This window comes from Cyrtonyx montezumae, unplaced genomic scaffold, assembly GCF_038088225.1.
Source record: "Cyrtonyx montezumae isolate F1298 unplaced genomic scaffold, pur_monq_1.0 scaffold_7, whole genome shotgun sequence".
Lineage (NCBI taxonomy): Eukaryota > Metazoa > Chordata > Aves > Galliformes > Odontophoridae > Cyrtonyx > Cyrtonyx montezumae.
The window spans coordinates 13,791,134-13,808,494 of record NW_027072078.1 but is presented as its reverse complement, the minus strand read 5'-3'; the positions used below and the strand labels follow the sequence as shown (position 1 = coordinate 13,808,494).

The following is a 17,361-nucleotide window of genomic DNA, read 5'->3' as shown; positions in this document are numbered from 1 at the left end:
CTGAACAAGGTTAGAACTAGTGTATTTGCAAGAATTCAACATTAAGCTTCTCCTTACCTGCTTTGCCACTTCCCTTAGGCATGCCACCCCTCGTTCGAAGTTGGGGAAGACCACAGAACCATATTTCTGGTATTCAGGAAGTGGGCGAATCTTTATCGTAACTTCAGTAACCACTCCCAGAGTTCCTTTAGAAAAAAAACAAAGGTCAGTTTTAAAGCACGACCAGATGACCACCCAACAACTACTAAGCAAGATGTTCTCAGTGAACGTAAGTTAGAAGACCCAAAACTTCAGTATTGCAGCAGGTGATTTATTCCTGAAAACTTACATGGTGAATAACTACAAGCAATCTTTAAGTCATGATGTTTTTTACTAGATTATTTTGTAGGTGTTCGTTATTCCACAGATTTGTTTTAAGCACTGTTCACTTCTATATCTTCAGTCCTAAAATAACCCTCACTGTACTATCCTAACACATATACAAAAAAATAATGCCTGCAGAACACTATCTGTACATACACTGGAAGCCATAGCATTAAAGATGCTCGAATCAGCAAGCCATTACAGAAGCTGAATTAAATGCAGTTCCATGAAATTACCTTCAGATCCCATAATAAAGTGATGGATATCAGGTCCCGTTGACATGCGAGGTACTTGACAGTTTTTTTCAACTATTCCTCTGGGAGTTACCATTTTTATATGAATCACCTGTTTGAATAATATACAGTGACTACACATATCATCATTAAGCACAGACATTTTTGTATGAAATTTATTTTCTACAAGACGCATGCTATGCTCGAGGCAGGTGAGCTCTGCAGACTTCATGCATTCTGTAGGCAGCTCCAAAAATTTTGGGGATAACCTGAAGGCCATTCCCAACAGTTTATAATGTAGCATGGTTTGCCCACACAACAGATTGCACCAAGTTCTATTCCAAATCAAATCAACTGTTGTCCACATACAGACGCTACCAGCTAAGACTGCTTTTTTTCCCCTCAGTGTAGTCAATGTTCTCCTTGAAAACTAGCATTTAAATTCAGAACATACGTGATACTTCAGAAGGGAAATGAAAAAAAAAAAGAGGGCTTGCAGCAGAAGGAATGTTCTTTAAGTTTTGCTTTAGAACTGCTGCTTGACAAAGCTAATCTAATTCAGAAATCAGCTGCTACAAAAGTACTTCTAATAGAAGAAATGAAAAAAAAACCTTTGTGAAACACACTATCAATATCAAGTCTTCCATAACAATGATACATATGTAAACTTATTTCCCTCCATACTTCTCAATCCTTTCTAAAAAAAACCCATCCTTCCTTGGTGTAATTGAAACTTTCAAATATGTAACAATTACTGGGATTTCAACTAGTGCCTTTAAAATCTTCCAGTACAGGTAGCTAAACCCTTCTCTCTCTCATGAGTCATTACAAGAGTTAAACTTCCAATCAGAAGAATAATTAATTAGCACAAGTATCAGAAATATTTACCAGATCTTCAATGTTTCCATAGATGTTCTTCTTCATGCCTGATGCTCGTGTTGCTACCCATCCTCCTAGGGAGCTGAACTCCATGGAGTCTGGTTCATGGCCCGTACAGAAGCCACTTTCAGAAAGCTAAAGAAAGGGAAAATACATTCTACAGAGTCTGCATTTGCATAATACTTCAAAATCTCAATATTTTAGGTTTGCTTGTTTTAAAAGAAAGGGTTGAAAGGAGAACCTGGGGAACTATGGGCCTGTCAGCCTCATCTCTGTAGCTGTTTGACTGTTTCTGGCAGTATTTTCTTGGAGAAGCTGGTAGTGCTCTGACAAGGACACATATCAAGTACTGTGCACTGTTTTTGGGCTCCTCAAAACAAGAAAGACACTGAGGCCCTGGAGCATGTCCAGAGAGGGGCAATGAAGCAGGAGAAGGGTCTGGAGCACAAGTTCTATTAGGAACAGCTGAGGGAATTGGGATTGTTTAGTCTGGAGAAGCGAAAGTTCAGAGGAGATCTTACCACTCTCTACAATGACCTGAAAAGAGGCTGTGGCCAGGTGGGAGTTGGCCTCCTCTCCCAGGTAACTAGTGATAGGGCAAGAGGTAAAGGCCTTAAGATGCACCAGGGATGAAATGCATCAACAGCTGGACTAGACAATCTTAGTGCTCTTTTCCAACCTTAATGATTCTATGACTTTATGAAATATCCTGACGATACACTCAATTATTCAGGCACAAATCTTGTCTTTGATACATAAATGAAATGCAAATTGACACTGCTCCTACTGTGCATGTGCTGCACTACACATCAGCCTATAACACTCCTCCCCCACACTTTAAAACTAAGACTTCTATTGTTTGTAAGAAAGTGAGAACTCAGATACATATGGAAAACAATTATAACTAAGTAACTGCCAACTCTGCACAAATGCTGCCAATAAATAAGGCACTTAATCTCTTGTTCTTTCCATTCTAATGTGATATGCAGCAGGTCTGCAGAAAATATGAGTAAATTGCCTGTACTTAATTCTCTCAAGGAGTGATGTGTTTTAATATAAAGCCATCTGGTTGGGCTTCCTGTATGCAAAGCTGTCAACTACTTGTCATGCAGATCATGCATTCCTGTACATTAAGTAGTCACTTGTTTCTCATTTTTCTGTATTAGCTTGGCTTTGCCATCTGCACAGCACCTGAGGTTGATTACATGTCCTTAGAATTGCAACACCGAAGCTGTCAGGCAGAAAGAATTAAAGACCCAGAACTCTCACACTGATAACTGTGTTAGTGTTTGAGACTACCAATTTGCACTGGGCAACTGAAACACCTATGTCCAACTAGACTGTTGTAAGCACAAAACATAATGTGGATCATTAATTGCATTCTGTAGTACAAAGTGATTCAGTTATCAAGCTCATGATCCTTTCTCTTACTGGAAGACCTTGTGATTTCAGATGCTTACTGATCATATTAGGGAGGGGTTGAAACCTGCTCTCTCCTCATTCTCCAAGAACAAGAAGTTTGCTACAGTCACAGCTTACCTACTTCCACAACGTATATAAACACAAGCACAGCAAAGGACCATACTTTGGAATACTTGTAAATGAGTGGGCATGCACAAAGCAATAGGTTCAAACTCCTTGAACACAACACTGTATAAACAGTATGTGTTAAGGACACTTATAGAATAGGGGAGAGATCGTGCTATGTACTTTCCAGATGGAAGAGATGGCCAGAATGGCCTTCTCATCCAAAATGCATGAGTATGTACTAGCTTTTCTACAAAGTCACAATATGCTTGATAATATTCATTATAAAAATAAAAATAAAAGATCTGTTCTAGCTTTGTAACTCTGTCACCTCTGATTCCCTTCTGTTGGCTATTAATCCACATTCTTTTCTGATATAAGCTAGCAACTTGAGGCTCCTCTACAGAGCACATTGTAATATATGAATTTATGAATGTATCTTCTCATCTCTCAGAAAATGGTGCCTTAAGCTATAATCACACATACTTGGCCTGTCTGTCACATCTCTGTCACCACTCCTGAAATGCACCACTCAACGCCTCATTGCGCTCACATCCACTGGTTGGTTTCCACAGACATTCAGTAAGCACCAGTGAATGTCAATGGCTGCAATTCAGTCTGCATGGAAGAATTCAATGACATATTTGCATTATATACACTTCCACCTCATACCACTTTATCAGACTGACCCTATGCTGCCTTCTGTCACACAACAACAAAGCCAAATAGAATACTGATGAGAAGGTTTAACTTGCACTGCTGAATCACCAACATGCGCATTTGCCATTATGGGCCAACATAACAAAATAGAAGGCATTACTTTCAGAGCAACTCTCCTATATCTGCATTCTATCTGTATTTCAGTGGATGTTTGCTTTGACATATATCACAACTGTGCTTGTTTTGTGTAGTATAATTTGAGCTTATCTTGGAGTCTTCATTGTAGTCACATTCCACTTATTCTCTTCATAGTCCAGAACCCAACTGAAAGGTTCTAAGCTTTCTGATCAAAAAGATTCAAAGAGGACTACAGTAGCAGTACTACAACCCGTAAGAGTTATAAACAGAAAAGGAATACTGTTCTTTACTTCAAGGGAAAAGTAGTAGCATTTGAAGGATAGAATAGTAACAAAATATCACAGACTGGGGAAATAAATAAATAAATAGGTCTTTTATACAGAGAATATACTCAATTTCCATTTTAGTTCAAGCTTTAATAGTAAAAGAATTGGAAAGGTTAAAATATTACATTAACTGATACAAAGGAACAAAAAATAAGAGTTAGGAAAGACCATCTTTCTCATAAAAAACTGCTCTTTAAGTTAAAGAAGTACTTTTCCAAAAAGTCCGGAAAAAAGCTGTTCAGATTAGAAGTAGCCTTCAAATACTCTGCATATCAGTAAAGTGCCCCTAGGCACTAAGTTTAGACAGCAATTAGCTATCAAAATAATCAAGCCTCGGATGTTAAGCAAGCAGAACTGCAGATCCTGAAGACAGTAAACAAACACCTACAACCAGCCTGATTATAAAGGAGCACTGAGAAGGGCCCTGAGAGGCTGCTCTGACTCGTGATAAACTGCAGTCAGAAGTCATCAGAGATCACTCAGAAGTAAAGGTGATTTAATTTTTCAACAGACCCTTATTTTAGTCTACTCTTCTTCCTTTATGCTACTTTTTCATAGCCAGTCTTAAGCACCAGTAACAGCAGCAAGCCTGTTATAAGCTCTAACCCTTCTGAAGTAACTACCTCTGGCCCAAATAACTACAAAACACACAACAGAATGAATCTAAAACCTTGGTTTTTGATACCAAGTGTCACATCTTACAAGCACAACAGCATATCTAATGTCTGAAAGTACAATGTTACATCCTACAAACTGCCAACTTATTAGTGTACATGCATTTTGTGTCTACAGCTAAAAGAATAAAACAGTCAATTAAAAATGCGCATCAAACACAGCATCCAGTGTAATGTGACTCATAATCATGCATATAATAACCATGGTCTGCATGAGAACACAAGAACTAAGCTAGAATTCAGCACCCTAGCCAAGATATGAGGAACAAGACATAATATGGAGAAATACTAGTTGTCTCAGATTAAAAAAAACCACACCTGTTTTTCCAAATCTTGTCCTATAATGCCAGCTTCCACACACGCCGTTAAGTTCTTCTCATCTATCCAGAGAATCCGGTTCTGTTAAGAATGGAATCAAAACTGATCATCAGTGTTCATTTCCTTCTCTAATGCTGTATTATCAACAATATCTAGTTGTACAAGTTAATATTAACACAATTCTAGTCATTACAGTAATGGAAGCTGAGCCTCCCCACTCCCTCTAACAGACAACAGGTTAGAGATTGCAAAGCCACTGCCATAAGTAACACTGCTAATCAACTCACACTGGGAACATTCACAAAAGCAAAGCAGAAAGGTCAGAAAAAATTAAGACAAAAATCCCACAGAAATTAAAATACAACATTTTTCAAAAAAGAAACCAACACAATTTAAAGTGCCTGAGTTTGAATATCTGGACAATAAGCAGATACCAAGAAAAGTATTCTCATATAAATTCCCTAGGTTAAACAGACTCCACTGAAATACGCCAGTTCAGCTCTGGGATTCTGACACACAAAATTAGGAGTAAGATATGAGATGTCAAATCATGTAGGTACTTAGGAAATTTAAGATACCTGGAAAGATTATACCTTTTTACCTCATGGGAAACTCACTGACCCATCAGAATATTCTACTAAACAGGAAAAGAAGCACTAAGCATAATTATTAACAAATACTATCCATGAAGAAGAAACCAACAAATCTGGGTTTAGCTTATAGAGAAAATTCCAGAAAGACTTCAGCTTCAGTTCTTTCCTGTTAAGTGATTATAGAGTTATTAACTAAGATTGATAGTTCAGAAAAAACAATGTTATGAAGGTAATTTAGAGTCACCAGTAGAAAAAGCCAAGATACAACAACCCTTTACTTTGCAAATTCTGGAATAAAGACTACAGTATTAAAAGCTATATTTACATTTCTTAACATAACACTATTTTAATTTCTATAATCTAAGTGACAAGCCTTCTGTAAATAAAGCTGCTATTACTCATTTTAAACAAGAATCACTACCTGAAGGAGTTAGAGATGCATAGTTTTATAGAGAAATATGGACATCTTATATTTCTTCAGTGAATGCTGGTATATATATAATTTATTCTTTAATGTCTGCATAAAAAAACGTTAAAAAATGTAAAAGAACAAAATTTCTTACTGGCCTTTTGCTTAATTCAGACAATTTCTATACATAAGAATAGTAGCTTCCTCTGATTTTCTCTGATGTAAAACTGTACAAAGATGCAGCAGTAGGATTTCTTTTCTAAGAACACAAGTCACATGAAGTGCAGGATTAATTTCAATAAAAATATCACTTAAAATGAAGTACTGATTTAATCATTATAATCCAATTTAATACTTCCATCTTTTCTTTATTCTTGTAAGAAAGACAGAAATGTCATTCTCTAATGATTCCTTTCTCTAAAGTAACATATGATGATTTAAATTTCAACATTTTTTTTTTCAAGAATAGATACATACCATTTGTGATGTATCCAGAGAAACAATTGTTCTTTTTTCTTCTTCTGGGCATTCAAGGGCACTAGAGACACTTGTTCCTCCTGAAAATATGGGATGAATATTGCGATTGTAAAATTCTCAGGTAACTTCTCCCCTACCTTCCACATACCCATCCTTCTCTCTCTCCTTTTGAATATTGAGCTCATCAAAGATCCCTTTCTGAAGCTAATGATTAGCTGCCCCTGCTCCCAAATTGAGAGTTTAACACAATCAGGGCAATGATGGAACAGACAAAAGGCTTCAACAGCACTCAATAACAGGGCATGAAATTCTCATCTGCTGCAGTAAAGTCTGGAACGTAACTTAAAATGGGTAAGGGGAAGAAATCAAGTCATTCAAGAAACAGACATAGCTGTGGTTTCTATATATTCTACTGAGAGCACTGGAAAGAACACTACAACTCTACCTAGAAAGTGAGCTGAAGAGATCTACTTAATACAGGAATGCAATACTTACCTAAAATCAAGTAAGAAATTGAAAAAGGTATAACTATAAAAATGGATGAATAAAAACAAATATCAAACTTCTCTGGAGATTTCTAGTGTATCCTCACAGCATGTCAAAGAACAGTCTCCAAGAAGTTTCTGGCTTCTCAGAGACTACAAAAGCCATAGGAAAATTAAAAAAAAAAAATAAAAGAGGACTAGAATGCTACAGAGACCCTCAACAAGCTACATGTACAGAGTGGACGCCAGCTAGTAAAACACCAAAGCTCTTCAAGAGCAGCAAGACCTACCACTTCTGTTTCCAGTGATAGGAAAGGTAGCATTTTCATTTAATATTAACTCCTAGAATAACTTAAAAAGAGTTGATCATAGTTCAATATTCCAGACTTGCAGAAAATCTGAAGATCTCCCTGCATCTCAGCCAATAAATGAGAACTAGTCAACACTGCCACTCTCAACTACACTCATTTACAGGTATCTAATATGATTTGTACCCGGGAAGCACTTTTGGGAGAAACCAAGTCTGTTAGTTTGATACAATGTTTAAGTGACGTTTATATTCTCAAACAGTAAACATCCTTCCTACACGGGCTATATGCTTTCAGCATAGGTACAAAGGCATCAATTTATTACACAGAACTGAGAGTTCCTGACAAAACACTTACCATAGAAATAAGCCAACATCTCGTGTCACCTGATGTCTAAGCCAAAAACAGACAATTTACTTTACCAGGTTTAGAGGAGAAAGTATGTATGATTAATAACCTGAAGCCCCTGAGAAGGACCCAGGACCTAGAAGAGTTCCAAGGCAAATAGGCAGACTTCAACTTCATATAAACAATTCTCTTGCACTCCTAATACTTAAAGTGTTTTTGCACGTGTTGACTTTTGCTCAGCTGAGTATAGCAAATTTTAATAATGCAAGACAGCATTTAAAATACAAGGGTTACTCCAAAAGCAGTGCCTACTATTCTATTACTAAAACCACAGACTTCAATTGAGTTCAAGTAAAATAATTTTGCACTAGTGAAGTTAAACACATCTCATATTTAATACTACTTACCACCAAATGGTATTATGCAGAGATTATGTTTGCAGGCTAATTCCACAATTTTAACTACATCTTCATGGCAAACTGAAAAAGAAGTTAAATGGAAATTTCTGTCTGTTACTGTTGTTTAAATATCACAGTCTGAACACTCAGCAGCTCCTTTTCTGACACCAGCAAGGAAGACATTTCGAAGAGTTAGGCACTAAAGATGTAGACTCAAAGTTAAAGGAGTCCCAGGGTACACTTTTGACATAAAGCAATTCCACTTTTAAAGAACTTACTATGTAGTCTTGGTCTCCTGTCCACAGATTGAGACTCTCTGGGATTCTTGGGTAAGATGAGCTAACAAATAGGTTAGAATTGAGCTAGGTATCCTGGAGAATAAACTAAGCTCAAATCTTTATTGAAAATAAATTTTCAAAGCCATCTGAAGCAAAATTAATCTCTTCTGAACACTGAAAAACAGAATTTTTGTCTTTATTGATGACATTCAGCTTCAAAAGAAGGGCTGCTGGTAAAATTTACTTTTTCAGAATTCACTGTGTATCCAGTCAAAGATGAAACAGAAATGCTTGCACGCTAGCAAGGAAAAGGACCATCAAGTAAAGATCACATATACTCACACCTGAGATTGTGCAATCAGAGAAATGAGTAGTAATGAATAAAAAAGGCTTACAAACTCTGGCTATTTTGCTCTTGCAATAGAAAGCAGTTTTAAACCAACAGACTCAATCATTTTATTTCAGTTGCCTTTGGAGCTGCACAAGAAGTGGTGTTTAAGTTCTGTCCAGTCACGTCATGAGCTGTCAGTACCTTTCCACAAATATTCAGACGCATCTTACAGTATCTCTTTATGCTTTCTATGTGATTTTTTTTCCAAATGAAATAAGAAATTTGAGCTAAGAAAAATTTTGGGGTTTCTAGCACAGTGCAGCTATTCAAAGCATCAGAAATTTATAAAAATTGTTTGATTCATACAGCCTAGGTACTTAGACAAGCTGATTTTTTCACTTGCTATTGAAGAATAGCACATAGAAATTAGATCCTAAGGACCTGAGAAACATGACTCAATCAGAAAATTCACACAGATGAGCAAATGACTTAACTTTATCAGTTAAAGTATCAGTATTTTCCTACTCAACAAAAACAAATACCATTTTCCACTACACATTTTTAGCTATAACAGCATTAGTGATTATTCTACTTTAAATGGGTCTAGCCTGCACTGCCATTCCTTCAAGTCAATTACTCTTCATAGCGTGTTTTGATAGCAGTTAACAGGTGTAATTTTTTTTAATATTATTTCAGTACAGCATGTCATAAGACCAAATTTTTTAATGCAAACATTTAACCACTCTTCTAACATCACATACTTATAAAACCAGCAAGATTTAGCTTGCCATTTAGACAACTATTCTTGGTGCATATACAAGTTCATATTATACTGTGGTTACTTAAGTCACATACTCAGCTGTCATCTGAAATTTCAGTTATATTTAAGAACAAATTCTACGTTCCTATTAAGTAATAGGTCTTCACAGGCAAAGACTGCAATTCAGATGTTACAAGATCATGATTACCACACACAAAAAAGTCCTTTAGGGTGTCCAAAGATGAGTGAGGTTGGCCAGACAGCTTCTCAATGACAAGAAAGAATAGGAATTTAGTAAACAGATCAGAAGAAAGGAGGCAAAAAAACAATAAGCTTACCAGGCCATACAACTATATCAGGAATTCGCTTAAACATTCCTTCCCTGAGTACAAATATCTCATGTAGGCAGTGACCTGAAACACAATGATAAGTAATCAAGAAACAGAAAGCATATGAAGTACAGTTATGTAAATGAATTTCTCTTACCATGAGCTCTGAATACCCTATCTTCTGCATCCTGCGAATATGAGATTTTAGTGGCTCTAAGATCCTGAAGAAATTCTTCATTTACAATAGATGGAGGTACATCATTAACATTTAAAGATGCCTACAATACAGGAAAATATTTTCATGAAAGATAAGCTCCCTCTTAAAGCATTTCTTCACAATTAAAAAAAAAAAGAACAGTTTACCACCAACCAATACCAAAACACAGCTATTTAAGATTAGAAAATAAAGAAGCTCTTTTCTTCATCTTCTGTCATTGATTCATTTGCCTGGTCTGGTACCCATCTGACTAGATGGGCACACAGTTTTATTCCAATAGCACTTTCTTACTCTTTTTTTCCTGACAAATCTGGAAAAGTAAACAAGCTTATGAGTGCATATTAGGCAAAACACTTGTCTTAAGGAATTCAAGATTCAAGAGAAACAACTGCCTGAACAGTACCGAAGGCCCTCACGTTGATGAAGATTAAGTTCAAAATTTCTCATACAATACAAGAAACATATACTTATCCTTCACAAAGTGAACTAAATGGCATAAGCATAATGCTTGTAACTGCTTTGAGTGTTAGATAGTGAGATCTGAAGAAGGGAATCCAACTGTCAACAAGAAAGTATTCGGGTGATTACAAAGATCTATGGCATACTTTGAAGAAACTACATAAGCTTACATAGAAATTAAGAGAACTTACAGGATAATTTAGTAAAGAATATTTACTTTAGGTAAGTTCAAGACTGATAGCTCACAAAAACTCAGAGGCTTAAGCTTGTTGTATGCTTGTATTTTCACTTGACCCTATGAAAATATGGTTTCAATAATGATTTACCTCTGGCAAAAGATGCACTGATTTGACTTGATTTTTAAGGATGATGCTATATTTGAAATTAGGTGTTAAGACAATAGAGGAAAAGGTTTTTCCCTCCAGGATATTCACACTACAAACACAGAAACTGGAGATTAAGGTGAGAACAGGTAAGAGACATAGTGCTACTAAGAGATCCTGAGCTCAGAAGCCAGTCACAATAAGATGAGAGCCGCTGCTTTTGGCTCTTGCTAGTCTGCTATTAACATAACATTCACACAGTGCTATTGGATAAACTCAAGAGCAGAACTCAAACCAGGAAAACACGAGGAAAAACAATACTAAGTAACCAAGCGGTTAAAGATCTTTGTACATAGAAAATTCCTGTTAGCTCTCCTTACATTTTCTATTTCAAACTTGTCTCTTCATGGACATTTATAGCCAGAACCATTTTGTTTCATTTCAAGTTGAACATTATGTGGTTGATGATCTTGCTTATCTATAAGACTACAAACTACCTAGATCTACAGCAATTCCTTACAGATAAGTATCTCATTCTTTATTTCTCTTCTGCAAGAATGTATTTATGTTCTGAAGATGAAAAATGAAAGAAAGTTAATATTCACCTATACAAATCTTGTGTAGCATGCCAGACAAAAAAGTTAAAATATCTCAGTCCCATAGGAAAAAAAAAAGTTGTACATTGAAAGGTTAGACAGGAAACATACATGAACTAGGTTTAAACTGCTGTCTTTTTTAAGTCTAGACTGAAAAGGAAAAAAAGTCATCAGGTCTCAAGCAGCAGAAAATCAGGTATATTTACTATAGTAAATTACAATAGAATGGTTGCAAGCGATAGGGAATCCTTCAGTCCTGTAGAATAAAGGCAAGAAGAGATAAAGACAAATCAACCAAGAGGTCCTTTCCGTACTTATGTTCCTAAACCTGAGTTGCTTTACACTCCGACAATAACAGATGGTGAAAACCAATATAGTGCCACAACCTGAAATATAAATCAGGAATTATAAAAGAGACGTGAAAACAAAGAACCTCCGGTAGGACTTGAGAACAACTATGAAAAGTCCAGATACACACTGGAGACCCCAAAGAGTCCTATTCTGTGTTGAGATAGTCAATCTGTTCCAGATCACAACAATAGAGGTGGATGACAAAAAAAGCAACACTGTTGGCAGATATTTTGCACACCAGCTCTTCAGAACATGCTGTGAAATTAAAATACCATTTGAGAATCTACCCTTACCCTCCAATTCTGTTTTGTTCTCAATTTTCTATACACACAGGAAGGGAAAAACTGCCCTTAAGACTTCTGGTCACGACGTATTAAAGCAATTTTGCTGTGACCAGCTTCCAGTTAAGATCAAGGAAAACGCACCCATCAAGATTAAGGTTTTTAAAAAACATACAGGCACATGGAGAAATTAAGTCAGCAGGTGAAAGAACGGATTGACTGGCAGAAGACTGAAGTGCCCAGGGTTTCAGGCCCAGTGAGATTACCTGCTTCAGAGAAAACAATGTTGAACTGATTTGAGAAATGGGTAAATAAAACTGTTATCCGAAACAGTGTCACTACAGCCACTGTGCAAGGACAGTCTTCTTCCAGCGCTGCTTTGGCAGCTATCTAGTCAGGAAACTGCAGCCTCAAACAAATTCTTCTTAAATGACCTGTGTCAATCTTGAGCTATTCTGCTTGAAAAGCAAAATATGTATGTTTCCTAAAACCAGAACATTTTGAACACGTTTGTTTTTTCTTCCTGAAAATATTCAGCTCAGTCTTGAGTATTCTGATGGCCAGTTTTCAGCAGTCAGATGTGAAAAATATTCCTGTCAAATTAGAACTTAGATAACAAGTATATTGAAAAACTGCACAATTTAGTGTCACCCTATCTTTTCTCTTTGTTATCACAAACAATCGTTACAGTAATAGTAATTCTCTGTAAGCTAGTAGTTTCCACAATCTTGAAAAACAGCCTACAAACACAGACTAAAATTTTCCTGTGTGGGAGACACTTAATCCAATTAATGCACTACCAGTTGACCTAGAACTACAAGTTGTGCTAAGTCACTGGAAGTTTTACATAGTAGTTCTACACCAAATATCAACTCTTAGATGTTAATGCAGTATGATTAAATCAATTACATGTAAGGTGACCTTCAGGACAACAGCTGAATCCAAACCTTTAACAATCTGGTCTTGATCAACACCAAGACTAACATTCAAAGTATTGGCTATTTACTTACTCTAGAGGTAGTTTTGTGCTCCAGACTTGCTCCAAAGGTCTTTTCTATCCATTCCTTAAAAGTTGGTAATACCATACCACCTAATCTGTACCTGAAAAGTCAATATTACATAGCGTCATTTTAAATTAAAAGAATGTATGGCAGATACACATCTTTTGATACTGCATAAGCACAAATAGTAAGTTTTAAATTCAGTTCTTCATCTAAAAGGCTGCAAAGTTCTGTCCATTTCATTTTCACGGAACTGTGCAGTTCCATTGCATTTAAGTATTCTATACTTAACACAAAAACAAACCTGATGTAAGTACCTCAGACATTACTTTCCTTTACGATCTTTGGGAACTGAGGCATAAGGCTTTTCAGAAATCTGCCCCTCACTTTCATCTTTAGATGACACAGAAAGCAGTGTCATAGTTTGTGGGCTAGTTACAGAAAGAGAACATGTACAGACACCTTGTACTCTAAACTAAAGCTGTCTCAAACACACAAACCAATCTCAACATGCCTATCAGAATTTCAAGAAAAAAACAGCTAAAGGTTCCTCTCATCCTCAAGATGCATTAGAACCCATCAAGTGATGTGAATGTGTCTATCACAAACCCCTTGGCAAGAGCTATGACAGGTGAAAGCAGGACAAGGGACAAAGAAGGTGGTCATGGTGGTACATACCACATGTGAGAACAAGCAAGGCAGGGCATACACTTAAACATTAATGAGGTAGAAACTTGTTAATTGTGTACATCTACACATTTTGTGTATGTTTACAATATATGCACAAGCATTCTCTGAGAAGAAAACAATTACCCTCCTTTGGTATAAAGGGCTTTCAGCAGTTGAAAATAGCTCATATGTGAGTCACTACACTGGACCCTACAGATCTTCTATGATAATTTAATTACTATAACTATCTAACCATGACCCTGTGCTTCACAGCTACAATTAAGCCACCTGTTGTGCAAAAAGAGCGATTCATTTTATTTTCTTATCTTAACTACCTTCCAGTTCTCTCATTAATAAAACAGTCAAGAACCTACTCAATTTCTAGAGACAAAAGGGTACAAACACATTTCAACTCAGCTAGAAAAACTAAGTTCAGTGATCCCTGCTATGACAGCTATTAGTGTATCATCATCTTCACACAGAACAGAGTGAGTTCTGTGAACATGAAAGTACAAAAAGCAACAGAAGTTTAAGGTACAAGTTTAATGCACATTGGGAATCTGCAAAGGTACAGAATATCTTGGTTCAGCTTCGTGCTTTTTACTCTCCAAACATACTTTTTGGTACTGCCCACCTATTGCTATAGCCAAAGGACCAAATAAAGCTGACAAATCTAACAACTAACTCAAAGCAAACAAAAGTCCCAACAGAGAGGAAACTGGTGAGTTTACTGCACAGAAAGCAATTATGACTAGTTATCCAGGGGTAAGCTTTGTACATATGATGATGGGAGAAGAAGTCCCTGAAAAAAATTAAATAAGAAATGTCCTCCCTGGAAAAACAGGTTTATTTGCTCACTCAAGCAAGATACTTATCTTCTACTTCTGGTATAATGGTATATATTTTTTCATTACCAACTATAATTTGACAAGTAGATAAGCACAGTCTGTTGGGACAGTCAACACAACTTCCATAAAGAGAATTCCTGTTTCACTAACCCTTGGAGTTCTATGAGAGTATGAAAACAAAGTAAACAAGGAGAGTGCAGTGAACACTGTGGAAAATGAGAGGGGTGCATAGAGGTTCTACCTCAACAGCCTCTAAAGAAAATACATTGCTACAGTACTGAAGGGAAGATTCTTCTTAAAGCTTAAAAATAAGTATAATTCTGTCCAAAACAGGAGCACAAAATGCCATACTTCTACTGGGTCCAGTTTTATGTAACATCTTCATCATAGTTTTATGATTTTTGTTACTGGTATTCCACATCATAACACCATGTAAGACACTGGGAGTTAAAGAGTTAATGCTCCAGTTCCATGGACTGTTGAATTTTCAGTTACCTGGTTCTCAGAAGAGAAGAACTACATACTCCAGAGGACCTTGCATTCCCATTTTCCACTCAATTGGAAAGATAAAACTGCACACAAGTTGCAAGACTTTTCTCTTTTACTGATCATCTCAGCAGTGGAAGTTCCCTAGCCATCTCACCTTCAGCTTTAGTATAAGGCCTTTGGTTTTGGGCTCTCTCACTTTATTTACTAGCTTCAATTCCAATTACGTTGTATTATATTGTGTTATTATACATTCCAATATCTTATTTAGTAAATTAGTATTCCTCCTCAGATCATTGCCACATGACCATCTCGCTGCCCTCTCCTTTCTCTGCCTTCCCTTTTCCTGGGGTGTGGGTCCCCCACTCCATGTGTCATGGAACCAGGCTGAACCGGCCCACAGATTGTTGACGGTCTTCATCAGTGATCTGAACTTAACAGTGGACTCTTCATTCAGGCTAATGAACATCCCTGTCTCTTTTAGAAAAGGGACTGGTACTCATCAGCTCAGCAGCAGCCTCAGTGATTCTTCCAGAAATAAATAAATATTAAAAAATGAAATCCTATGCCTTTGCTTCCTTCAAAGTACCCCATATAAATTCTTTCTGTGCAGCATAAACTGCCCCTATATGTGATCATCAGATGAAAAAAATGAGTCACAAAGCAACAAGGGTCAGAGTCCTAGCAAAAAGAAACAACGAGATGCATCTACATAGTAAACAATGAATTCATGCACCTAAGACAGTGCTTTGCATTTCAACCTGGGACTGACAGTTAAAAGATTAAAGATTTGTGCTTTGAGATACGATTTTTTGCAGGTTTGACTTAAACTAGCTCTTAATGCAGAAACTCAAAGAACAAGTTTTTCTTTAGTACAGTTCCCTAGCAAATTCATTTCTTTTACCTATCATTATTTTTACTCTTAACAGAAGTATATTATTTCTAAAATTAAGACAACTGTAAGACACCTTTCATTTCAGATAGAAAGGAACAGTAAGGTATCAAATGACAGGATTGAAACTCACTGAAGAAAGCGAAGAGATCCTGGAGAAGAATTAATGTCTTTGATGAAAAACTATATTTTCCCAAAAAACAAATTTGCTGTGTTAAGTACTAGAAGACAACAGATCAGAGATGTGTGTTGCCACCACAAAGCATGCAACTGTAGACTCATTTTAATTTTTTAGCTAAGATCATAAAGAAACTCCAAGCACAACAGTTAAGAAACCTAAAACAAATTAAGAGTTTAGTAAAGCAACCTGCTGATGCTCATGAGATTCTCAAAACTGGAACAACTCCATGGAACTGCCCCATGTTTTCCAAAGCTTTAGAAGATGATGCAGACTCATGGTTCAATTCCACACTCCAAGGGAAGTGTGACTACTATGTATAGAATTCAATAAACCCATGCAGAACTAATGACCTATTCTGTGAGATATAGGAAGCTTTCTGCTGCTCCCAGCTTAGCTGAACACCACAGTTTTAAAACTATTTTCCAAAAAATTACTAATAAAATCCTTTACTTCAGTTATATGATTTTCTACCTTACCTCTTTCCTGTGAATTCTGCTTGACCCTTCTTATTGAATATGAATTTGGAGTCATTATATCCCCATCCATTCCACTTCAGAATTTCTTGTCTAAAAGGGGGAAAACATACATGAGCGAAAATGTTAGCATACTGTAAGGCCAAAATGGTCATATGATTTATGATTTCATGGCCTTGGAAACATAGCAATTTAAGAAGTCAAGTATGTTTCAAAAGTGTAGAGCCAAATATATGTAAAAAACCATTGCAGTTGGAACCACTACCACTTTAGATTGCATCTTAAGGTTTCAAAGAATCATAGGGAAGGTTTGAAGGAGAAGATGCTCTATGAACAACCAGCTGAAGTCAATGTACACTGTACAATGGATATTTTCAAATCAGCAAAGATTACATTTGAAAGATGTTCATCGTTAAACCTCTACATCATTACTAGAACACAAACAGGGAGTAGAAGCTGAAGAATGGAAAAAAAAAAAAAGGCAGAAACTCTAGTTATCAAGAAAAGCAGTAAACTTCAGTTAAGCCTGACATCATTACTGCAACTACATTACATTTCCAACATTCACTCAATGAGGCACTGAGAAACATTTGCATTAAAAATGTGTTTTGGAAAGCTGAAAAAAACAGTGCAACAGGAATAATATACCAAATACAATTATCTCAATGTAATGAGACCATAAGAAAGGTAATATGAAAAAATAAATAAATGCAATCATCAAAATATTATCAAAATTGAGGTGTCTAAACA

The 17,361-nt window shown here is 36.4% G+C and overlaps 1 protein-coding gene across 1 annotated transcript in view; it reads right to left on the bottom strand.

Annotated features, from left to right (window-relative positions):
• AGPS (alkylglycerone phosphate synthase) overlaps nt 1-17,361 on the bottom strand; it is a 46,860-nt gene that overhangs the window by 18,714 nt on the left and 10,785 nt on the right. Inside the window, exons 2-11 of the mRNA XM_065751036.1 lie at nt 16,615-16,704; nt 13,072-13,162; nt 9,992-10,112; nt 9,844-9,918; nt 8,146-8,217; nt 6,598-6,677; nt 5,119-5,199; nt 1,485-1,610; nt 600-708; nt 58-185 (exon numbers count right to left, since the gene is read on the bottom strand). Coding sequence (XP_065607108.1) covers nt 58-185; nt 600-708; nt 1,485-1,610; nt 5,119-5,199; nt 6,598-6,677; nt 8,146-8,217; nt 9,844-9,918; nt 9,992-10,112; nt 13,072-13,162; nt 16,615-16,704 — 973 coding nt within the window. The remainder of the gene's footprint in view (nt 1-57; nt 186-599; nt 709-1,484; nt 1,611-5,118; nt 5,200-6,597; nt 6,678-8,145; nt 8,218-9,843; nt 9,919-9,991; nt 10,113-13,071; nt 13,163-16,614; nt 16,705-17,361) is intronic.